We start from the raw sequence: 20,000 nt of genomic DNA, 5'->3' as shown, positions 1-20,000 counted from the left end.
TTTATGGTGCTTAGCAACTCTGTGCAGATGAGTGCATTTCTGATATACAAATGTTTTATATGAGTTGACCAGACCACGCATTAGAAGGTGAAGGGACGACGACGTTTCGGTCCTGGACCATTCTCCAGTCGATTGTGATGAGGAAGATTGATTGATTGATGAAGATTAAGCCACCCAAGAGGTGGCACGGGCATGAATAGCCCGTAAGTGGTGGCCCTTATGAGCCTTTACCAGTATCAAGAGCTGATACTGGAGATCTGTGGAGGTGCGACTGCACCCTGCGTGACGGGAGATGTCTCCCGTGTGATGAGGAATTGATTTGATAAAGATTAAGCCACCCAAGAGGTGGCACGGGCATGAATAGCCCGTAATGATGAGGAAGTAGAGACAGGCAATAAATAGGCAAGAGAGGAGTGAGGACAAAGGTGTAGTAGAAAGGATAGTAGTGTTTTATATGAGGTTATTTTATATATTTTTTGATCCCACTCAGTGTTTCCTGTCACATCTGAATAGATTGTTTCTCGATGTCCATATTCATTTACAATCGTAGTCCTCCGTGTGAGTTATAGTTAGGAACGCAAACACTGCATTTGCCTCACTTAGGGATCCGGCTGTAAAACTGTCTTGGCTTTTGCGTGCTTGTATAACCTTGAACGTCACCTAATATGACTATTGTTTAATGTTATTTTATTTGTGTATTGTGATGTGTTTTACTTGGTGTTGATGTCTGTGGCCCTGGCGGAGTGCCAGTGTGCTAATGGTCAAGTAGTCAGAAACTTGTCTTGACATTTTTAACCAATTTTTATCTTTCTCTTGTAAGAAAAATGTCCCTGGTATGTACAGTAACTGTTTTCATATTGCGTTGTTTTCGCTTTAAACGCATCTATATATATATATATATATATATATATATATATATATATATATATATATATATATATATATATATATATTATAATATATTAGTATATTTTGGTAGCAGTCTTTCCTGTAGACATATATTATTAAATATGACCGTAAAAGTAAGATTAATATTTCTAACACGAATTTTCTCAATGTTTTTTATGTTTCTTTTCACTGTCGATGGTAATTGAAAAATCAGTTCTCCAAAATTCTATAATATATATATATATATATATATTATATATATATATATATATATATATATATATATATATATATATATATATATAATATATTATAATAATAATAATATAATATAATCTGAAACTCAAGAAAGAAAACAATGGGAAAGAAAACAATAAAAATCAACATTAACAATGTCGACTGAAACAGAAGCAAACATAACAAAATATATTAAAATCAAACTGAAATGAAATTTAGAACTAAAACTCACAATTTTGACAGTACGTGCCCAGGGTGCCAGCCGGGCATCGACACAGGTAAGGTGCCAGGCACGTCCCTCCGTGCTGACACGGCGGCCGACACACAGCTGCAACACATGACACGGGCATGGGATACGGGGATACAGGTGTGTGTGTGTGTGTGTGTGTGTGTGTGTGTGTGTGTGTGTGTGTGTGTGTGTGTGTGTGTGTGTGTGTGTGTGTAAGGTGTGTAGTGCCCACGTGTTCCCGTGGAAAAAGTGGCCATATGAATATGTTTGTGAATATGTCGACCACAGGAGTACATAGTTCATAGATATGTTTTGAACGTGGGCAAAAGTTCGAGGACTATTGGGAACCTGTGAGGATACAGCCAGGTGACTCCAGCTGTATCCTGTATCCGGCTGTGTATGAATACATACACAGGTAAAGTTGAACACTATAATTTATCTCATGATTACTGTATAGGAGGAAAGGGAGGTTTATTTAATATATATAAAAAAATGACAAAAGTGACATATTTATAAAAAGCAAAAAAACACATTCAAATTATATGCGATAAAACAATATATAAATATATTAAAACTAAAAAAAATAAAAAACATTAGACAATATACATGCAAAATGACTATAACCTATATTCATTATAGTGAAAAACAACAACTGATAGGCAGGAATTTTTTAGAACCACGATTCATCGAGGCATTAACGTTCCCTTTTACGAAACCTGTACATCTCTTCTGAACCATGGCGGATATATATTGACATTTATTAAACAACTTTCGAGCTTCGTATACTGAAAATTTCAAGGTTATTAGTTTTATAAACAGCCCCGTTGGGCTTCAGAACTAATACAATATTTTAATAAATGAAAACACACTGGATATGACTATCGAAAGATGTACATGTTTCGTCTGTCGTTCCATGAAGGCTTGATGAACACGAAGTTATTGTTCGTCGTGTTCTTATTCTTGTGTTCTCCTTCTGCTTGCCTCAGCTGCTTGTTCTAATCTAGTTGAATAACTTTGGTTGAGCTTGAACCCTTCGTGGGAGGGCGCCTCTTGGGAGGGCGCCTCTTGGGAGGGCGCCTCTTGGGAGGGCGCCTCTTGGGAGGGCTCCTCTTGGGAGGGCTCCTCTTGGGAGGGCTCCTCTTGGGAGGGTTCCTCTTGGGAGGGCTCCTCTTGGGGAGGGCTCCTCTTGGGGAGGGCTCCTCTTGGGGAGGGCTCCTCTTGGGGAGGGCTCCTCTTGGGGAGGGCTCCTCTTGGGGAGGGCTCCTCTTGGGGAGGGCGCCTCTTGGGAGGGTTCCTCTTGGGAGGGCTCCTCTTGGGGAGGGTTCCTCTTGGGGAGGGCGCCTCTTGGGAGGGCTCCTCTTGGGAGGGCTCCTCTTGGGAGGGTTCCTCTTGGGAGGGCTCCTCTTGGGAGGGTTCCTCTTGGGAGGGCTCCTCTTGGGAGGGCTCCTCTTGGGAGGGTTCCTCTTGGGGAGGGCTCCTCTTGGGAGGGCTCCTCTTGGGAGGGCTCCTCTTGGGAGGGCTCCTCTTGGGAGGGCTCCTCTTGGGAGGGCTCCTCTTTGGAGGGCTCCTCTTGGGAGGGTTCCTCTTGGGGAGGGCGCCTCTTGGGGAGGGCGCCTCTTGGGAGGGTTCCTCTTGGGAGGGCTCCTCTTGGGAGGGCTCCTCTTGGGAGGGTTCCTCTTGGGAGGGCTCCTCTTGGGAGGGTTCCTCTTGGGGAGGGCGCCTCTTGGGAGGGCTCCTCTTGGGAGGGCTCCTCTTGGGAGGGCTCCTCTTGGGAGGGTTCCTCTTGGGAGGGCTCCTCTTGGGAGGGCTCCTCTTGGGAGGGCTCCTCTTGGGAGGGCTCCTCTTGGGAGGGTTCCTCTTGGGAGGGCTCCTCTTGGGAGGGTTCCTCTTGGGAGGGCTCCTCTTGGGAGGGCGCCTCTTGGGAGGGCTCCTCTTGGGAGGGTTCCTCTTGGGAGGGCTCCTCTTGGGAGGGCTCCTCTTGGGAGGGTTCCTCTTGGGAGGGCTCCTCTTGGGGAGGGCGCCTCTTGGGGAGGGCGCCTCTTGGGAGGGCTCCCCTTGGGAGGGCTCCTCTTGGGGAGGGCTACTCTTGGGGAGGGCGCCTCTTGGGAGGGCTCCTCTTGGGAGGGCTCCTCTTGGGAGGGCGCCTCTTGGGAGGGCTCCTCTTGGGAGGGCTCCTCTTGGGAGGGCTCCTCTTGGGAGGGCTCCTCTTGGGAGGGCTCCTCTTGGGAGGGCTCCTCTTGGGAGGGCTCCTCTTGGGAGGGCTCCTCTTGGGAGGGCTCCTCTTGGGGAGGGCGCCTCTTGGGAGGGCTCCTCTTGGGAGGGTTCCTCTTGGGAGGGCTCCTCTTGGGAGGGTTCCTCTTGGGAGGGCTCCTCTTGGGAGGGCTCCTCTTGGGAGGGTTCCTCTTGGGAGGGTTCCTCTTGGGAGGGTTCCAGACATGTTTCGTTCTTATCAATATTGTTTCTTGTTTTATTTCATTATATCTTTTTCTTGCCGTTTTCCACGGCATCTCTGCAGCACCTCCCGCTGGCCCTCGGGATATGTAGCAACACCTCCCGCTGGCCCTCGGGATATATACCAGCACCTCCCGCTGGCCCTCGGGATATATACCAGCACCCCCCGCTGGCCCTCGGGATGTATACCAGCACCTCCCTCTGGCCCTCGGGATATATACCAGCACCCCCCGCGGGCCTACGGGATATGTAGCAACACCTCTTGCTTGCCCTCGGGATATGTACCAGCACCTCCCACTGGCCCTCGGGATATGTACCAGCACCTCCCGCTGGCCCTCGGGATATGTAGCAACACCTCCCGCTGGCCCTCGGGATATGTACCAGCACCTCCCGCTGGCCTTCGGTATATGCACCAACACCCACCAATACCTCGCTGGAACATTTCTCTAGCTCACCTGTCGTTCCATCTCTCTCACTCTCCCCCACTCCCTTCCCCTTATCATCTCTCTCGCCCTCCCCTCTCTTCCCTTTATCATCTCTCTCGCCCTCTCCCCCTCCCTTCCCCTTATCATCTCTCTTCAAGACTCACGTCGCTGACAGATGGAGCCGCCGTAACCTGGGGTACAGGAGCAGACGCCGGGCGCGACGCAGAGGCCGCCGTGCTGACACGAGGGCGTACACACGGCAGACTCGCACCGTGCACCCGTGTAGCCCCCGGGACACGTGCACCGCTCCACGCCCGTGCATTCCCCGCCGTGAAGGCAGCGCGCCGTGCACATGGCTGCCGTGCCGTCGTCAAACGCACGGGGGGGGGGGGGGGAAGATTGTCAAGAGGATGAGTTGTCATCAATGGAACTCATGCCTATGGAAACTCATTCCCGTGGGACCTCATTCCCCATGGAAACTCATTCCCCATGGAAACTCATTCCCCATGGAAACTCATTCCCCATGGAAACTCATTCCCCATGGAAACTCATTCCCCATGGAAACTCATTCCCCATGGAAACTCATTCCCCATGGAAACTCATTCCCCATGGAAACTCATTCCCCATGGAAACTCATTCCCCATGGAAACTCATTCCCCATGGAAACTCATTCCCCATGGAAACTCATTCCCCATGGAAACTCATTCCAATGGGAACTCATTCCAATGGGAACTCATTCCAATGGGAACTCATTCCAATGGGAACTCATTCCAATGGGAACTCATTCCAATGGGAACTCAATCCAATGGGAACTCATTCCAATGGGAACTCATTCCAATGGGAACTCATTCCAATGGGAACTCATTCCAATGGGAACTCATTCCAATGGGAACTCATTCCAATGGGAACTCATTCCAATGGGAACTCAATCCAATGGGAACTCAATCCAATGGGAACTCATTCCAATGGGAACTCATTCCAATGGGAACTCATCTCTAGGCGAACACATGCATATAGAAACTCACTCCTATTGGAACTCATGCACAACTCATTGACAATTAACTCAAATAATATCAAATTAGGCAAAATATGGTTCATTAAATAACATAAAGTATATTAAACAAATACAAATTAAAAACAAACTAATTAAAACAGCTAAAAATAAAAAAAAAAACAAAAGGTAGGAATATAAGGAATTAAGAAAAACACAGTAAAAAGGACTTAATATGTCTCACTAGGACTGAAGCAGCCGCCTGCCAGGGCTATGTAAATACTAACGCAGTTCATTAGAGGTTCATCACATCATCAAATATGATGAGGAAGGCACTTGAGGAATGAGGTGCTTAGCCGTGATGAGGAAGGCACTTGAGGAATGAGGTGCTTAGCCGTGATGAGGAAGGCACTTGAGAGGGGAATCTTAGCCATTATTAGTCTACGTCACTTTGGAGGAGAGAGACTTTTACGTTACATCTAGATAAGCTTGTAACAAGTTGAATTAGAACTAGGTAGCCTCATTGGTGATGTCAAGACAATATTCCAAACAATCGGGTCTCATAGAAGAGAAATTACTGACTCCCAAAGACCTGAAAGCACCAGTATAAAAAGCTATGATTTGTTCAGATGCGAAACCTATGTTTCTGGGCAGAACACAACGTCCACCAGACTATGCGACACAGTGGTTGCCAGGATCAGGTTGGGTTACCGTTACCTGTGGCAGGTGGCTGCCGTTACCTGTGGCAGGTGGCTATACCGTTACCTGTGGCAGGTGGCTATACCGTTACCTGTGGCAGGTGGCTATACCGTTACCTGTGGCAGGTGGCTATACCGTTACCTGTGGCAGGTGGCTATACCGTTACCTGTGGCAGGTGGCTGCAGGTGACGGATCTCCCAGTCCTGAGCACTCCAGGTGCAAACTCTGTGAGCAGGAACTACGGCATGATCTCCCACACTACATCACTGAATGCCCAGTTATTAGACCATTCAGACCCTTTGGCATGAGGTACCTGGAGCTTTCTAATTACTTCACTCACTCTCGTGTCTCTATAATGCACCCAGAGTTTGCCAGTGCACGCAACTGAACAATCAATGATGGTGGTGATGTAGGTGCTGATGGTGTGTGATGGTGGTGTGTGTGGTGATGGTGGTGTGTGTGGTGATGGTGGTGTGTGTGGTGATGGTGGTGGTGTGTGGTGATGGTGGTGTGTGTGAGTGATGGTGGTGTGTGTGGTGATGGTGGTGGTGTGTGGTGATGATGGGGTGTGATGATCAGGACAATAAGCAATGTCCTGGATCAACTTCAGTCTATTCTAACTGCTCTATTCTAACTAACTAACACCCAGTTACAGACATCCTGGAAGCCAAGAGTTAGAACCAGCACTCTCGGTAACGCTATTATTTGTTCCAAACTCTATTTCGCTTCAAACCAAAATTTTTCTATCGCGTTCTGAAGTTTCTCGCATCGACATCACTATGGAATTGCAGACAGACGCTGGTCACAGATTCAGTGTGACACCAGCAAACTGCTTCCTACTTGTCAATGTTGCAGCTGTTGCTGGCGCCAGAGAGAGACAGAGACAGAGAGAGACAGAGAGAGAGACAGAGAGAGAGACTCAGACTGAGGCTGAGTATCAGACTGACTTACGAGCACACAGGGGAGGAACGTAGCCAGCAGGACACACACACAGCCCCGGGATGACGCAGGTACCACCGTTGCTGCAGGCAGGACTACACAGGGCTGTGAGACGGACAAACACACGTTTGGATGGGCGAGGACATCATCGGGAGAGCGCTAAGACGGTATGACTATATATCGCCCACGGAACACTACGAGCAGGGACATGAGGACAGAGTACAAGCAGGGACATGAGGGCAGAGTACAAGCAGGGGACATGAGGGAAGAGTACAAGCAGGGGCCATGAGGGCAGAGTACAAGCAGGGACATGAGGGCAAAGTACAAGCAGGGGACATGAGGGCAGAGTACAAGCAGGGGACATGGGAACAGAGTACAAGCAGGGACATGAGGACAGGTACAAGCAGGGGACATGACGAAAGGTAACGAGCTTGGATATTGAGACATACTTAAGGAACGGTACCCAAACACTTAACTCATTGGAGATCAAACACTGACCCTGGAAGAAGCCAGGCCGTCGTTGTACCGACCAGACCAAATGCATGAATGAGTAAAGGAGGAACTCACTAAAAGTAATGTAACACCTAACACACACACTGTTACAGTAACTAGGTAAGCTCAGCCCACTCAGACAAGGCACCTCATCTTGGTACGGTACAATAATGGTCTTCCCACTTTTCGTAAAGGAAACAGTTTTAGGGGAAACTGTAGAAAACGAATTTTCAATGGGATTCTGTCGCTCCCACACGAATGTGGAATATTCTTGTTCACGGTGGCTAGCAGGTTTTCCTTTCTCAGTATTGTTGCGTTTGGTTATGAGAAATGTTCATTGGGAATGAGAATATTCCGTGAAACATATACTTGTATTGTCATTGCCATTCTTAAGTTGTATTTTGAGTTAGCTTCGATCACTTCATCTGATCTTGTGTATTTATTTCCAAGTCTTATGTGGAAGAAGTGTTTTCTGACACCTTGTTGACTCATTTGAATCTTCAGTTTCAATCAGCGTTTCCCCCTCGTCGTGTTGCTCCTCACTTTGAACATTGCTTATTTGTCTACTTAGTCGTTAATTCCCTGTTAGATCTTATATGTCGTGAACATTTCCCCCCCATGTTTCTTCATTCGTCCCTAGTGGATGAGGTTCATTTACAGCGGTTCTCGTGGTTCAGTTCCGTGAACCTTTTCTCTTGCTTAGTTTTGCATTTTCACGAAATTCTCACAAAAGGCTCACGAAATTGGTATGTAGTGAACAGTTAATTTAAGTTCCTGGGGCCAGATTCACGAAGCAGTTACGCAAGCACTTACGAACCTGTACATCCTTTTCTCAATCTTCGACAGTTTTGTTTACAATTATTAAACAGTTAATGAGCTCCGAAGCACCAGGAGGCTGTTTATAACAATAACAACAGTTGATTGGGAAGTTTTCATGCTTGTAAACTGTTTAATAAATGTAACCAAAGCCGTCAAAGATTGAGGAAAGATGCACACGTTCGTAAGTACTTGCGTAACTGCTTCGTGAATCTGGCCCTGTTCGTAAGTACTTGCGTAACTGCTTCGTGAATCTGGCCCCTCCCCCCTCTGGAGGCTTTCTGTACACTTGAAGGTTGAGGCATAATACGCTAACTTATACATTTCCCTTCAGATTGTTATCATGTTAACATTTAGGGTCAATTGTCTTGTATTCTGATGTAGGAAAATACATTCTGCAGTGTTCTCTGGGTTATCTCACTCCTTGTCCTTCCCCCTAACTTTTGTTAATATGTCTATATTAAGGATCTGTATATACATACACAGTTTATAACTATGTGTATAATTTGTCTATATTAAAGATCTGTGTATATATATATATATATACAGTGTATAATTATATGTGTATAATTTATCTATATTAAAGTCCAGCTGCCATTTTTCAGATCATTCTTCAACTGTCTCGTTCATTTTTCAAGAGAGTACAGTCATATTATCTTCTGATTTCCCTTCATTAGTTGTGCATCACCACTAAACATCTGTATGAAGTACAGATGTTTGATGGCGTTTCAAACACCTGTTTAATATACATCTGTATTATAGCCCCAACACAGGTGTTACCCATAACTTGAAGGCACCAAGGCGTAAATCAGCTCAAAGAAATAAAAAACACCATAAGGAAAGAAGTAACTTGGTCACCATCGTGTTAAAATCACTCAGAATATCCCACAGCATGTGATACGGCTCTGAGACTCCCCCATGCTTGCTCCCTGCTTGCCCCCTGCATAAACCCCTGCTTGCCCCCTGTCTTGCGTGCGCGTGTGCGTGTGGGTATAGACTCACCGTGCTGACAGAGTGCCCCAGAGTACCCCGGCGGGCAGCGACAGGTGTCCGGGGCGGTACACACACCCCCGTTGATACACCCGCGCGCGCACTCTGGCGTCTGGCAGCGGAGACCGGTCCAGCCGCGCGCGCAGTGGCACACGCCGCCGTAGCCGCACAGGCCCTGGTTGAGACAGCCACCTGCGCAGTCCTCGCCATCCTGTCCTGCCGAGTCTGAAGGCACGCAAATTTCACTCATTTAATTTGTATTGAGTTTCTATTTGCTTTAAAATATTATAGCAAAAAATCATTGCAAAAGTCTGGAAAACGGCTATTAGATACATTGTACTTTCGTAAGCAGCGATTCTCCATCACTGTTATCGGGCATGGGGGAAAAAATATATATACAGAGAATTAAATTTTGGGAGAATGAAATAGAACGTAAATAATTGTGTTTTTTTTTGGTGGACAAGATTGATTACTGTGATAATCAATATTATTGATTGTTAGAAAAATTTGAGTAAATAATAATTAAATACCTGTTTAATACACAAATACAACAGAAACTATTCATGAATATTTTGACTATGATTGCCCTTACATTAAGTCACGATAAAACATAATAATATATGGACTTACATAACTTTCATATATTGTTAGCTTATATAAAAGATAACACTATATAGACTATATTCAGTGGAATAAACAGTAAAATATATTATAAAGTTTGTCAATAAGTTAAAAACTGTTGACAAATACTCCAACTTTGCAATAAAAAATGTTAGAAGTAATAATAAGGTAATAGATTATGTATTTTGAGGCTTTGACTAAAACAAAATATGTGAATATGTACTTAATATTTCATATTTATATGACATATATGACATAGGTGACGTTGACTGCAGCGTTACAAGACACACAGGTGACGCAGACTGTAGTGTTACACCACACAGGTGACGCAGCTGGGTGTAAGCTACACTGTAATTGCTTCATAACTGTAATATATTTTGACTTCCTAAGTCTCCACGGAGAGAATAAAGTTTGTTCTTTGAGGAATTCTTATGTTAATTGAAGAATTATGATAACGCGTCCGTTCCTCCTGTCGGACGAGGTCCCTCGTCCGACAGCGACCGCTGTCCTCACCGACAGGTCCCTTTGTCCGACGGCGACGCGTCAGCTGTCCCTCACCGACAGGTCCCTCGTCCGACAGCGACGCGTCAGCTGTCCCTCACCGACAGGTCCCTCGTCCGACAGCGACGCGACAGCTGTCCCTCACCGACAGGCGACACAATAAGTCACACTTCCCCAAATTTACAGAAGTTTTGTGTTCTTTCTTCCAGAGTTTGGCGAATGTCGTGCGCGGGGGGGGGGGGGGGTGAGTTATGCTGCTGGGTGGGGGCGGATGCCCGCGTCACAGTGGCCGGATGCCCAGGTCACAGTGGCTAGATAGAGGGATGTCTTCCACGTGCTGGGACACGTGGAAGACGCGAAAACGTGATACACTATCAAGAGCAGTCATAAATAACCCATTCACGAAAGCCCCACGAAAGCACACACGATCACTAAAGAACACGAAATTGAAATCTAGATAACATGTCTTGGGAGAAGAAATTAAAAAAAATACAAAGAATGCGAATTCCTTTTTTTTTTTTTTAGCAGACACGACGCAAGTATTCCGAAAGATATTTGACACACGTCGCTAATTGAATGGACTCGTCTCGTGGCTAGAGACGTCATTTTCCCCACATTAAAAAATTGAGGTCCCGCTAGCCATGAAAGGATAGATGACTAGCGAGAAAATTGTCTGAGATGACGCCATCTTGGGAGGCTGAGTAGTCGAACCCCCTTGTCACTCAACACGTCACTGCTACGGGGAGATGCTTGATCCACGGCTCTGCCCGGCGGCGTCCGTGGATGTCATCGATGAAAAACATGAGTTACAAGGAAGTATATTCGTCTACTTGATCGACTTAATTCCATAATGCTGTTAAAAAAATCCTCTTTCAAGGAGAGACAAATATCCTGCAGCTCTTGACGAGAGGAAATGGGAAGGAGGTGGTGAGAGAAGAAGAAGGAGGTGGTGAGAGAAGAAGAAGGAGGTGGTGAGAGAAGAAGAGAGGACGAGGGAGAAGGAAAGAAGAGCAGAGAATGAAAGGAGGGGAAATCTGTCACACCTCAACACAAAAGACTTGAATGCAATCTAAACTTTAAGGAACGTGAATTGCGAAGCACAGCAGAACTGCCCGGGGGGGGGGGGGGGGAGGCTCACAGCCCAGCAGATACGCCTATATCTCTGTCTTTCTCTTTCTCTCTATATATATATTGCCTGTTTACTGCTAGGTGAACAGAAGCATCAGGGTGAAAGAAACTCTGCCCATTTGTTTCTGCCTCGGCCGGGAATCGAACCCGGGCCCCATAGGATTACGGCCCTCGAGCGCTGTCCACTCAAGTCGCGAGGCCCCCCTGTGTGTGTGCTTTCACCTAGTTGTATTCACTTAGTTGTGCATGCGGGGGTTGAGTTCTGCTCTTTCGGCCCGCCTCTCAACTGTCAATCAACTGTTACGAACTACTAACTAATTTTTCACACACACACACACACACACGAAGCAGCCCGTAACAGCTGTCTAACTCCCAGGTACCTATTTACTGCTAGGTAACGAGAGCATCAGGGTGAAAGAAACTCTACCCATTTTTGTTTCCGCAGGTGCCGGGAATCGAACCCCGGTCCAAAGGACTACGTATCTAGCGTGCTATCCGCTCAAGCCACCAGCGCCCAAAGAGTTTCTATCCTAGTTATCCTATCAAAACTAAAACTATCCTAGTTTTCCCAAAGGTGACCACACGTTACCAGTGTTTGTGTGAGTGAGTGCGTGCTTGTGCCTGCTTGCTTGCGTGCCTGCTTGCGTGCGTGCGTGCCTGCTTGCTTGCGTGCGTGCGTGTGTGCCTGCGTGCGTGTGTGTGTGCCTGCGTGCGTGTGTGTGTGTGTGCCTGCGTGCGTGTGTGTGTGTGTGCCTGCGTGCGTGTGTGTGTGTGTGCCTGCGTGCGTGCCTGGAGCGACTCTCGCGGTCGGGCATACACCGGCGTCGTTCAGATCAGTGTTACTGGCGGGAATTATCGTTCCTCAGTTAATATGTGTCGGTCAAGGCCGCGAGGCTTGTGGTCGGCGCCTGCACGCACTCTTCCTGTTCCATGAGTTATTACCGTCCTGCTGGTTCTCAAGGGCGGGGTTAACCACTTGGGGGTGGACGGTAGAGCGACGATCTCGCTTCCTGCAGGTCGGCGTTCAATTCCCGACCGTTCACAAGTGGTTGGTCACCATTCCTTTCTCCCCGTCTCATCCCAAATCCTTATGTTGACCTCTTTCCAAGTGCTATATAGTCGTAATGGCTTGGCGCTTTACCTTGATAATTTCCTCTCTCTCTTATGGACGGGGTGGAGGCAGTACCTGTGTTGGAGGCGGTACCTGTGTTGGAGGCAGTACCTGTGTTGGAGGCAGTACCTGTGTTGGAGGCAGTACCTGTGTTGGAGGCAGTACCTGTGTTGGAGGCAGTACCTGTGTTGGGAGGCAGTACCTGTGTTGGGAGGCAGTACCTGTGTTGGGAGGCAGTACCTGTGTTGGGAGGCAGTACCTGTGTTGGGAGGCAGTACCTGTGTTGGAGGCGGTAATGACGATGATAAAAACGAAAGCGGAAGTGACTAGAGGCAAATTGTGAAAAAGAAAAAAAAGACTTTGCAGTATGAGAGGTGTACATACGCTTGGTGTGGTGATGTCTCATGCGGTGAGGCTGCTGGTTGTGGTTGTGGTGGTGGTGGTGGTGGTGGTACTGGTAGCTCCACTTGTGGTTCCATGACATCCTCTTGCTGTAGGAGCCGGGCATAAGGGAGGGCGGTGGGCCACCTCTTGGCAGCACCTCGTTCATGTCCCTCTCCTTCATCGTCTGCTACAGGAGGGAGATATAGATAGATACCTGCATTCTGAGAATCACACAGTACATCTTCCACTGCATAAACTAATTAGCTTATCCGACTTTCTCAAAGAGGCGTTGAAATATTTTGCTCGGCTTATATGCTTGGTGATGTCCCTAAGTAATGCTAAACAATTACACACAGAGATCACACTAACGTGATGCATCAAATGAACAAATCCCTTTTAACCCTGTCGTAGCTCAGTCGATTAAGGCAGTGTCTGGGATGCTCCCGGATGCAGGTTCGAATCCTCGTCACGGCCCTTGTGGATTTGTTCATTTAATGCTAAACAAATTCATTCCTTCACTCTTAACTATAAGAGAGCATTTAACGTGGAGGGCCTTGGAAGATAGCTCATTTGGAATGCAAGTTGGTTTCGAAACTGTTTCTTAATCATTTCTACCTCTCAAATTTTGTTCCAGTCTATCTGCCTCTCTCCTTCACTAACTCATTTCCTCTCTCTCTATATAAATATTAATATATTTCACCCCTTGAAAACTTGTAAGAACACGAGGCCAACTATTCAGATAAATATATGTCACACGCTACTCCAACACTCAAAAAACAAAAAGAAAACAAAAAATCCATAGGTAACAGAGCCTTCAAACTGTCAATAAACAAACCTTCCATACAGAGTTGTCGTCCATTTTAGAAACTTTGTGAGGTTTCTTGTCTGGGTAAACTTTGGCGGAGTCGTTGTGGGACGTCTCGCTGACGGGAGCCAGATCCGGACTGATGAGTGTGGTGGGGAAGAGTGGATGCATCTCCACCACTTTGGTCCTGGTTGTGGTAGTGGAGGTGGTGGTGGAAGGACGGGTAGATGTGGTGGGAGATGACGGGGTTGAGGTGACAGTCATGAACTGGTGTAACGGTGTGGCGGTGACGGGAGGAGGAGAGAAGGTGTCGGTGGAGGTCATGTATGGTATTGACTGGATCATGTTGTCCATCTCTGGCGTAGAGGCGCCGCTGATCCCTCTGCTGGTGGAGGTGGTGGTCGCGGCAGTGGTGGTAGTGGTCGCGGCGGCGGTGGTGGTGGAGGTTGTAGTGGTGGTGGTGCGTGGCGTGGTGGTGGAAGGACAGGGTTGCAAGTTGCACGCCCGCTGTTGCTGGGTTTCAATCCCTGCGCGGACGCATTCTTCCAGAAACAGTTGGTTGGGAACGCAGCTGTAGGAGCGGATCCGGACGCCTCCGTCGCAAGAAGTGGAACATCCCGACCAGACGGACCACATCAGCTCTGCCGGAAGATGCGAGAGTCTCACCAACTAGAAGCAACTTCAAGATAACGACACACAACAGTAAATGATATTTGGGCATTGCATGCGACCAGGACGCTGGAGGTACACTCGCAAGCACAAGCAATGACGGCAATTTCAGACTGTAATTAACGGAGCAAATCGTTAATTGTCATTAAAATAAGCAAATCGAAGTAAAACAAACACCAAACAAACGCATACACAAATGCACGCGGTCTCACACACACGCACAAATACTCATTCGCAAAAACACACAAACAAGTGGGCGTATTGTTTCCATTGTCAACTTCTGAATAAACACGAACAAATATAACTTTCCAGTTTTTCTCTGTTCAGAATTTCAAAACACACATATTCTTTCTCTCGGTGCATAAACCAGTTAAAAATAAAATTTAAACGTAGGTGTCCACTGACACGTGGTGCTCGGAGGGTATTTTTTAAGCGTCCAAAAATAAAACGAGGGAGCACACCCACATCAGCAAAAACACAGTTACATGAACACCAGATAAAACAATCATACACATATGCAAGCACACTTACACGATTAAAACAAACAAAATACACATAGCTTACCTTCACAAAAACACACAACACATAAGACAATCTTAGCACTAATTGATTCGAACGCCCGTGCACTATTCGAACGCCCGTGCACACGTATTAAAACACACATGCACACATTCGACACACAAACTCGCGTCTGCCGCCTACTCACTGTAAGACGTACTCACCAAACTTGCCGTGGTCCTTCGCGCCGGACCCTTCAACCAGATCCTCATCATCCGTCTCTGCTGAGGTGGCCTCCAGCTGCTCTCGTCGGCCGCCGGCGTCAGCAGACATCTCCTTCATGTCTGTCCTCTTTTCTTCTCTCTCCTCTTTCTCCTCGCTCTCTTCTGTCTCACTCAGCGTGACGTCCCCCTCTTGCGTGACGTCCCCCTCTTGCGTGACGATGAAGTCCTCGCCGGCGTTCAACTCGTGGGTACTGGACACGCGGCCGTCCTCGAAGTCCTCGTAGTCGTCATAAACGTAGTCAGGGAACTCATTGTATTCGACGTCGTTGTATGGCTCGAAGGCGTTGTCACCGTAGTCTCTGTAGTCGTACTCGGCGGCGTCGCTGTCGTAGTGGTGGGAGTCGTCGGTGTGGAGGACGGCGTTGTGGTTGCTGTACTCTGGTATCGCCAGACCGAGAGGACGCCCAATATCCTGTGCAGGGAGGGAGAGGTAAACCAGTTTTATATATCTCAACACAGAGAATAGCCGTTTGTCAGTTCGAGGTTGGGGGGCCAGATGCTTAAGGCTAGCCTCGCCAAACTTAGCAAGGGTGACTGGTTATTGATCATGAGTAGTGATAGGCGGGTCGGGGGTCGAGCCACATCCTTCCCTCCCCCTCTTTGCATGAAATGGCAAATTACTCTAGCATCATTCTCTGATCACTATGTGCTTTTATTCTCAAGTCAAGATGTTAACCTGTTTGGTCAACATATTGTAATAAATTCTATGTTGGCCAAACACGTGAATATCTTAGACCAGATAATAAAATAACAAATATAGTATAAGAACCGGTCCAATGCATTATTTATTCAATTAAGAGATTGTAATCATTCAATTGACTGGACTAATTAATGCAAATTGTGGAGTGTAAATCAGTTACTGAAAGAAATATTATTGAATCCTAGAAAAAGTAGTGAATTAGATAATAGTAATGAAAGTCCAGGATTATATAAATTAGATAACTTAATAATTGGTAAGATTTGTAATTGGGCATAAAATTATGTCAACAATAAGTGTATGTGGAGTTATATACCACACTACGTTATACAGTAATATATATATATATATATATATATATATATATATATATATATATATATATATATATATATATATATATATCTATATCTATATATATATATATATATATATATATATGTAACCAAAAAAATAAAATACACCCTCTTATCTTGAATCCCTTGTTCCATTCACAGTTTACTACCCAATTATACATTCTGTCCAATTTAAACGATGGATAGAGGGATGGCTAGCTCTCTCTCTCTCTCTCTCTCTCTCTCTCTCTCTCTCTCTCTCTCTACTAAGCATCATCACCCCCAACATTTCCCCCATGACCATCATTTTTGGAAACTAGAAATATGAAATATCTTTAACCCAGCTTATATATATATATATATATATATATATATATATATATATATATATATATATATATATATATATATATATATATATGTCGTACCTAGTAGCCAGAACGCACTTCTCAGCCTACTATGCAAGGCCCGATTTGCCTTATAAGCCAAGTTTTCCTGAATTAATTGTTTTTCAACTACCTAACCTACCTAACCTAACCTACCTTTTTCGGCTACCTAACCTAACCTAACCTAACCTATAAAGATAGGTTAGGTTAGGTAGGGTTGGTTAGGTTCGGTCATATATCTACGTTAAATTTAACTCCAATAACAAAAAATTGACATCATACAACATGAAATGGGTAGCTTTACCATTTCATAAGAAAAAAATTAGAGAAAATATATTATTTCAGGAAAACTTGGCTTATTAGGCAAATCGAGCCTTGCATAGTAGGCTGAGAAGTGAGTTCTGGCTACTAGGTACGACATATATATATATATATATATATATATATATATATATATATATATATATATATATATATATATATTATATATATATTGACCATTCCTATTTGTTTCATGGTTATTTGATGGAAAGGAAACACGAACCCTTTTACTATAATTGCCTCGTTCCACTCACAGTCACCAACTACCTCGTAAAATGTTCAGATTTCCATAAAGGGTCATCAACTATTTCCCTTCACCCCCCCCCATAAATCACAATTATTCGTAAGGGAAGATAATTATTTTGTTTAACTTATCCGTTGTGTTATTTACTCCGTCTCGTATCGGCTTGGTGAATAATATACAAGTTATCGTTACTTGAACAGTGCTATGTAGCCTCCCTCGCTTACCGTTTTCTATGACATATTGCTTCCTTCCATTGCAACCTGTCCTCCTGCAACCCTGTCCTCCTGCAACCCTGTCCTCCTGCAACCCTGTCCTCCTGCAACCCTGTCCTCCTGCAACCCTGTCCTCCTGCAACCCTGTCCTCCTGCAACCCTGTCCTCCTGCAACCCTGTCCTCCTGCAACCCTGTCCTCCTGCAACCCTGTCCTCCTGCAACCCTGTCCTCCTGCAACCCTGTCCTCCTGCAACCCTGTCCTCCTGCAACCCTGTCCTCCTGCAACCCTGTCCTCCTGCAACCCTGTCCTCCTGCAACCCTGTCCTCCTGCAACCCTGTCCTCCTGCAACCCTGTCCTCCTGCAACCCTGTCCTCCTGCAACCCTGTCCTCCTGCAACCCTGTCCTCCTGCAACCCTGTCCTCCTGCAACCCTGTCCTCCTGCAACCCTGTCCTCCTGCAACCCTGTCCTCCTGCAACCCTGTCCTCCTGCAACCCTGTCCTCCTGCAACCCTGTCCTCCTGCAACCCTGTCCTCCTGCAACCCTGTCCTCCTGCAACCTGTCCTCCTGCAACCTGTCCTCCTGCAACCTGTCCTCTTGCAACCTGTCCACTTGCAACCTGTCCACTTGCAACCTGTCCTCCTACAACCTGTCCTCCTACAACCTGTCCTCCTGCAACCTGTCCTCCTGCAACCCTGTCCTCCTGCAACCCTGTCCTCTTGCAACCCTGTCCTCTTGCAACCCTGTCCTCTTGCAACCCTGTCCTCTTGCAACCCTGTCCTCCTGCAACCCTGTCCTCCTGCAACCCTGTCCTCCTGCAACCCTGTCCTCCTGCAACCTGTCCTCCTGCAACCTGTCCTCCTGCAACCTGTCCTCCTGCAACCTGTCCTCCTACAAAGAACGTCGCGTTTCGTTCGTATGCGTTACAAAAGGATAAAAATTGTCGTTCTTGAAAAATAGAAGCGGCTGGCGAAAGTGACGCACTGTCCCGTTTTCTGTTTTGGATCCTCTGGTAGGTTAGGAGAGGACACTTAAAAATTGACCGTTTTCTTGACGTTGGGAAACCTTAGGAGGACGGGCTGCCCAATATAGCAGGATTATAGATCGTGTATCAAATGACGACAGCTGATACAGAGACAAACACTTTATTTAGATCTATAAATGGAAAAGTCTATCTGTCTGTCTGAGAGTGGAGACTAAACACTCGGGGCTACCTACACTAAAATTTCCAAATAATAGGTGAGAAAGCTGGGAAAGCCCCCCCTGTGATGTAGAGAGAGAGAGAGAGGGGGGGGAAGAGAGAGAGGGGGGGGAAGAGAGAGAGGGGGGGGGGAAGAGAGAGAGAGGGGGGGGGGGGAAGAGAGAGAGAGAGAGAGAACGAAAGAGAAAATATATTTACAAACGCACGGCCAAACCCAAGACAACACACACACACACAACCTGCCAAACTAAATAATTAATAATTTATTCGATAATTAAAACGACTCCAGAAATCGAAAAAGAGAATTTTATTGAGAGTAGCAGGATGAAAAGAACACATTCATCTGCGCTCTCATCCCAAATACTGCGACAGAGATGAGACCAGTGGAGGCTGCAATATAAAATAACGAAAAACTCTCATTTCTCTATGTCTCTCATTCTCTCTCTCTCTCTCTCTCTCGCGGTAATCGCGGCACGGTCTGCCATCACCGCTGCTCGCGGCTCTTCATATGCCACTACGGACACAATTACAATGAACTATCCTACCCAAAAACCCCCTTCGAACACAAGCGGCCTACCTAACCTCACCAGCCGACGCATAGAAAACGCGGTCAATATTGAGTCACTACATTTCATAGTACTTTGTAATATGTACGTTGGGGGACAATAAAGAACACACCGAGACATCCAGGTGGACGATACGACTCACAGAACATGGTTATCGCGGAACGAAGTGACTAATAATCATCATTTCACGATTATTCGACGATATTTTGCATTTTGGCCCATTAGGGTAGGGAAATAGGGCATAAGGGGAGGAGGCACAGACAGAATACGAGCAGGGGGTGAGAGGGGAAGGGAGGAAGGGGAAGAGAAGGCATGGGAAATGGAGACAAAGGAAAAGGCAAGAAGAGATGGAGGAAGCAAGATATAGGGAGAGGGATAGGAAGAGGGATTGGTATCCATGTCTCTCATGGTAAACCTGACCTGATGGTGTCCCCTCTGAGGACATTATCAGCTCGCTGGGTCTGATTGTGGAGGTACACCTGTCAAACACAGGTGTACAAAGGCCAGCGGGGCTCCTGAGTGGTGGGGCTCCTGAGTGGTGGAGGGCTCCTGAGTGGTGGGGGGCTCCTGAGTGGTGGAGGGCTCCTGAGTGGTGGGGGGCTCCTGAGTGGTGGGGGGCTCCTGAGTGGTGGGGGGCTCCTGAGTGGTGGGGGGCTCCTGAGTGGTGGGGGGCTCCTGAGTGGTGGGGGGCTCCTGAGTGGTGGGGGGCTCCTGAGTGGTGGGGGGCTCCTGAGTGGTGGGGGGCTCCTGAGTGGTGGGGGGCTCCTGAGTGGTGGGGGGCTCCTGAGTGGTGGGGGGCTCCTGAGTGGTGGGGGGCTCCTGAGTGGTGGGGGGCTCCTGAGTGGTGGGGGGCTCCTGAGTGGTGGGGGCTCCTGAGTGG

General features: G+C 46.9%; 1 protein-coding gene across 1 annotated transcript in view; it reads right to left on the bottom strand.

The window, feature by feature from the left end:
* LOC123767108 (uncharacterized) overlaps window positions 1-20,000 on the bottom strand; it is a 648,486-nt gene that overhangs the window by 23,003 nt on the left and 605,483 nt on the right. The window contains exons 12-18 of the mRNA XM_069304872.1: window positions 15,099-15,570; window positions 13,738-14,348; window positions 12,903-13,089; window positions 9,170-9,382; window positions 6,872-6,964; window positions 4,395-4,586; window positions 1,358-1,453 (exon numbers count right to left, since the gene is read on the bottom strand). Of these exons, the coding sequence (XP_069160973.1) occupies window positions 1,358-1,453; window positions 4,395-4,586; window positions 6,872-6,964; window positions 9,170-9,382; window positions 12,903-13,089; window positions 13,738-14,348; window positions 15,099-15,570 (1,864 nt within the window). The remainder of the gene's footprint in view (window positions 1-1,357; window positions 1,454-4,394; window positions 4,587-6,871; window positions 6,965-9,169; window positions 9,383-12,902; window positions 13,090-13,737; window positions 14,349-15,098; window positions 15,571-20,000) is intronic.

Source organism: Procambarus clarkii, chromosome 53 (assembly GCF_040958095.1).
Source record: "Procambarus clarkii isolate CNS0578487 chromosome 53, FALCON_Pclarkii_2.0, whole genome shotgun sequence".
In the NCBI taxonomy this organism is placed as follows: domain Eukaryota; kingdom Metazoa; phylum Arthropoda; class Malacostraca; order Decapoda; family Cambaridae; genus Procambarus; species Procambarus clarkii.
This window is presented reverse-complemented; position numbering and strand designations above follow the sequence as displayed.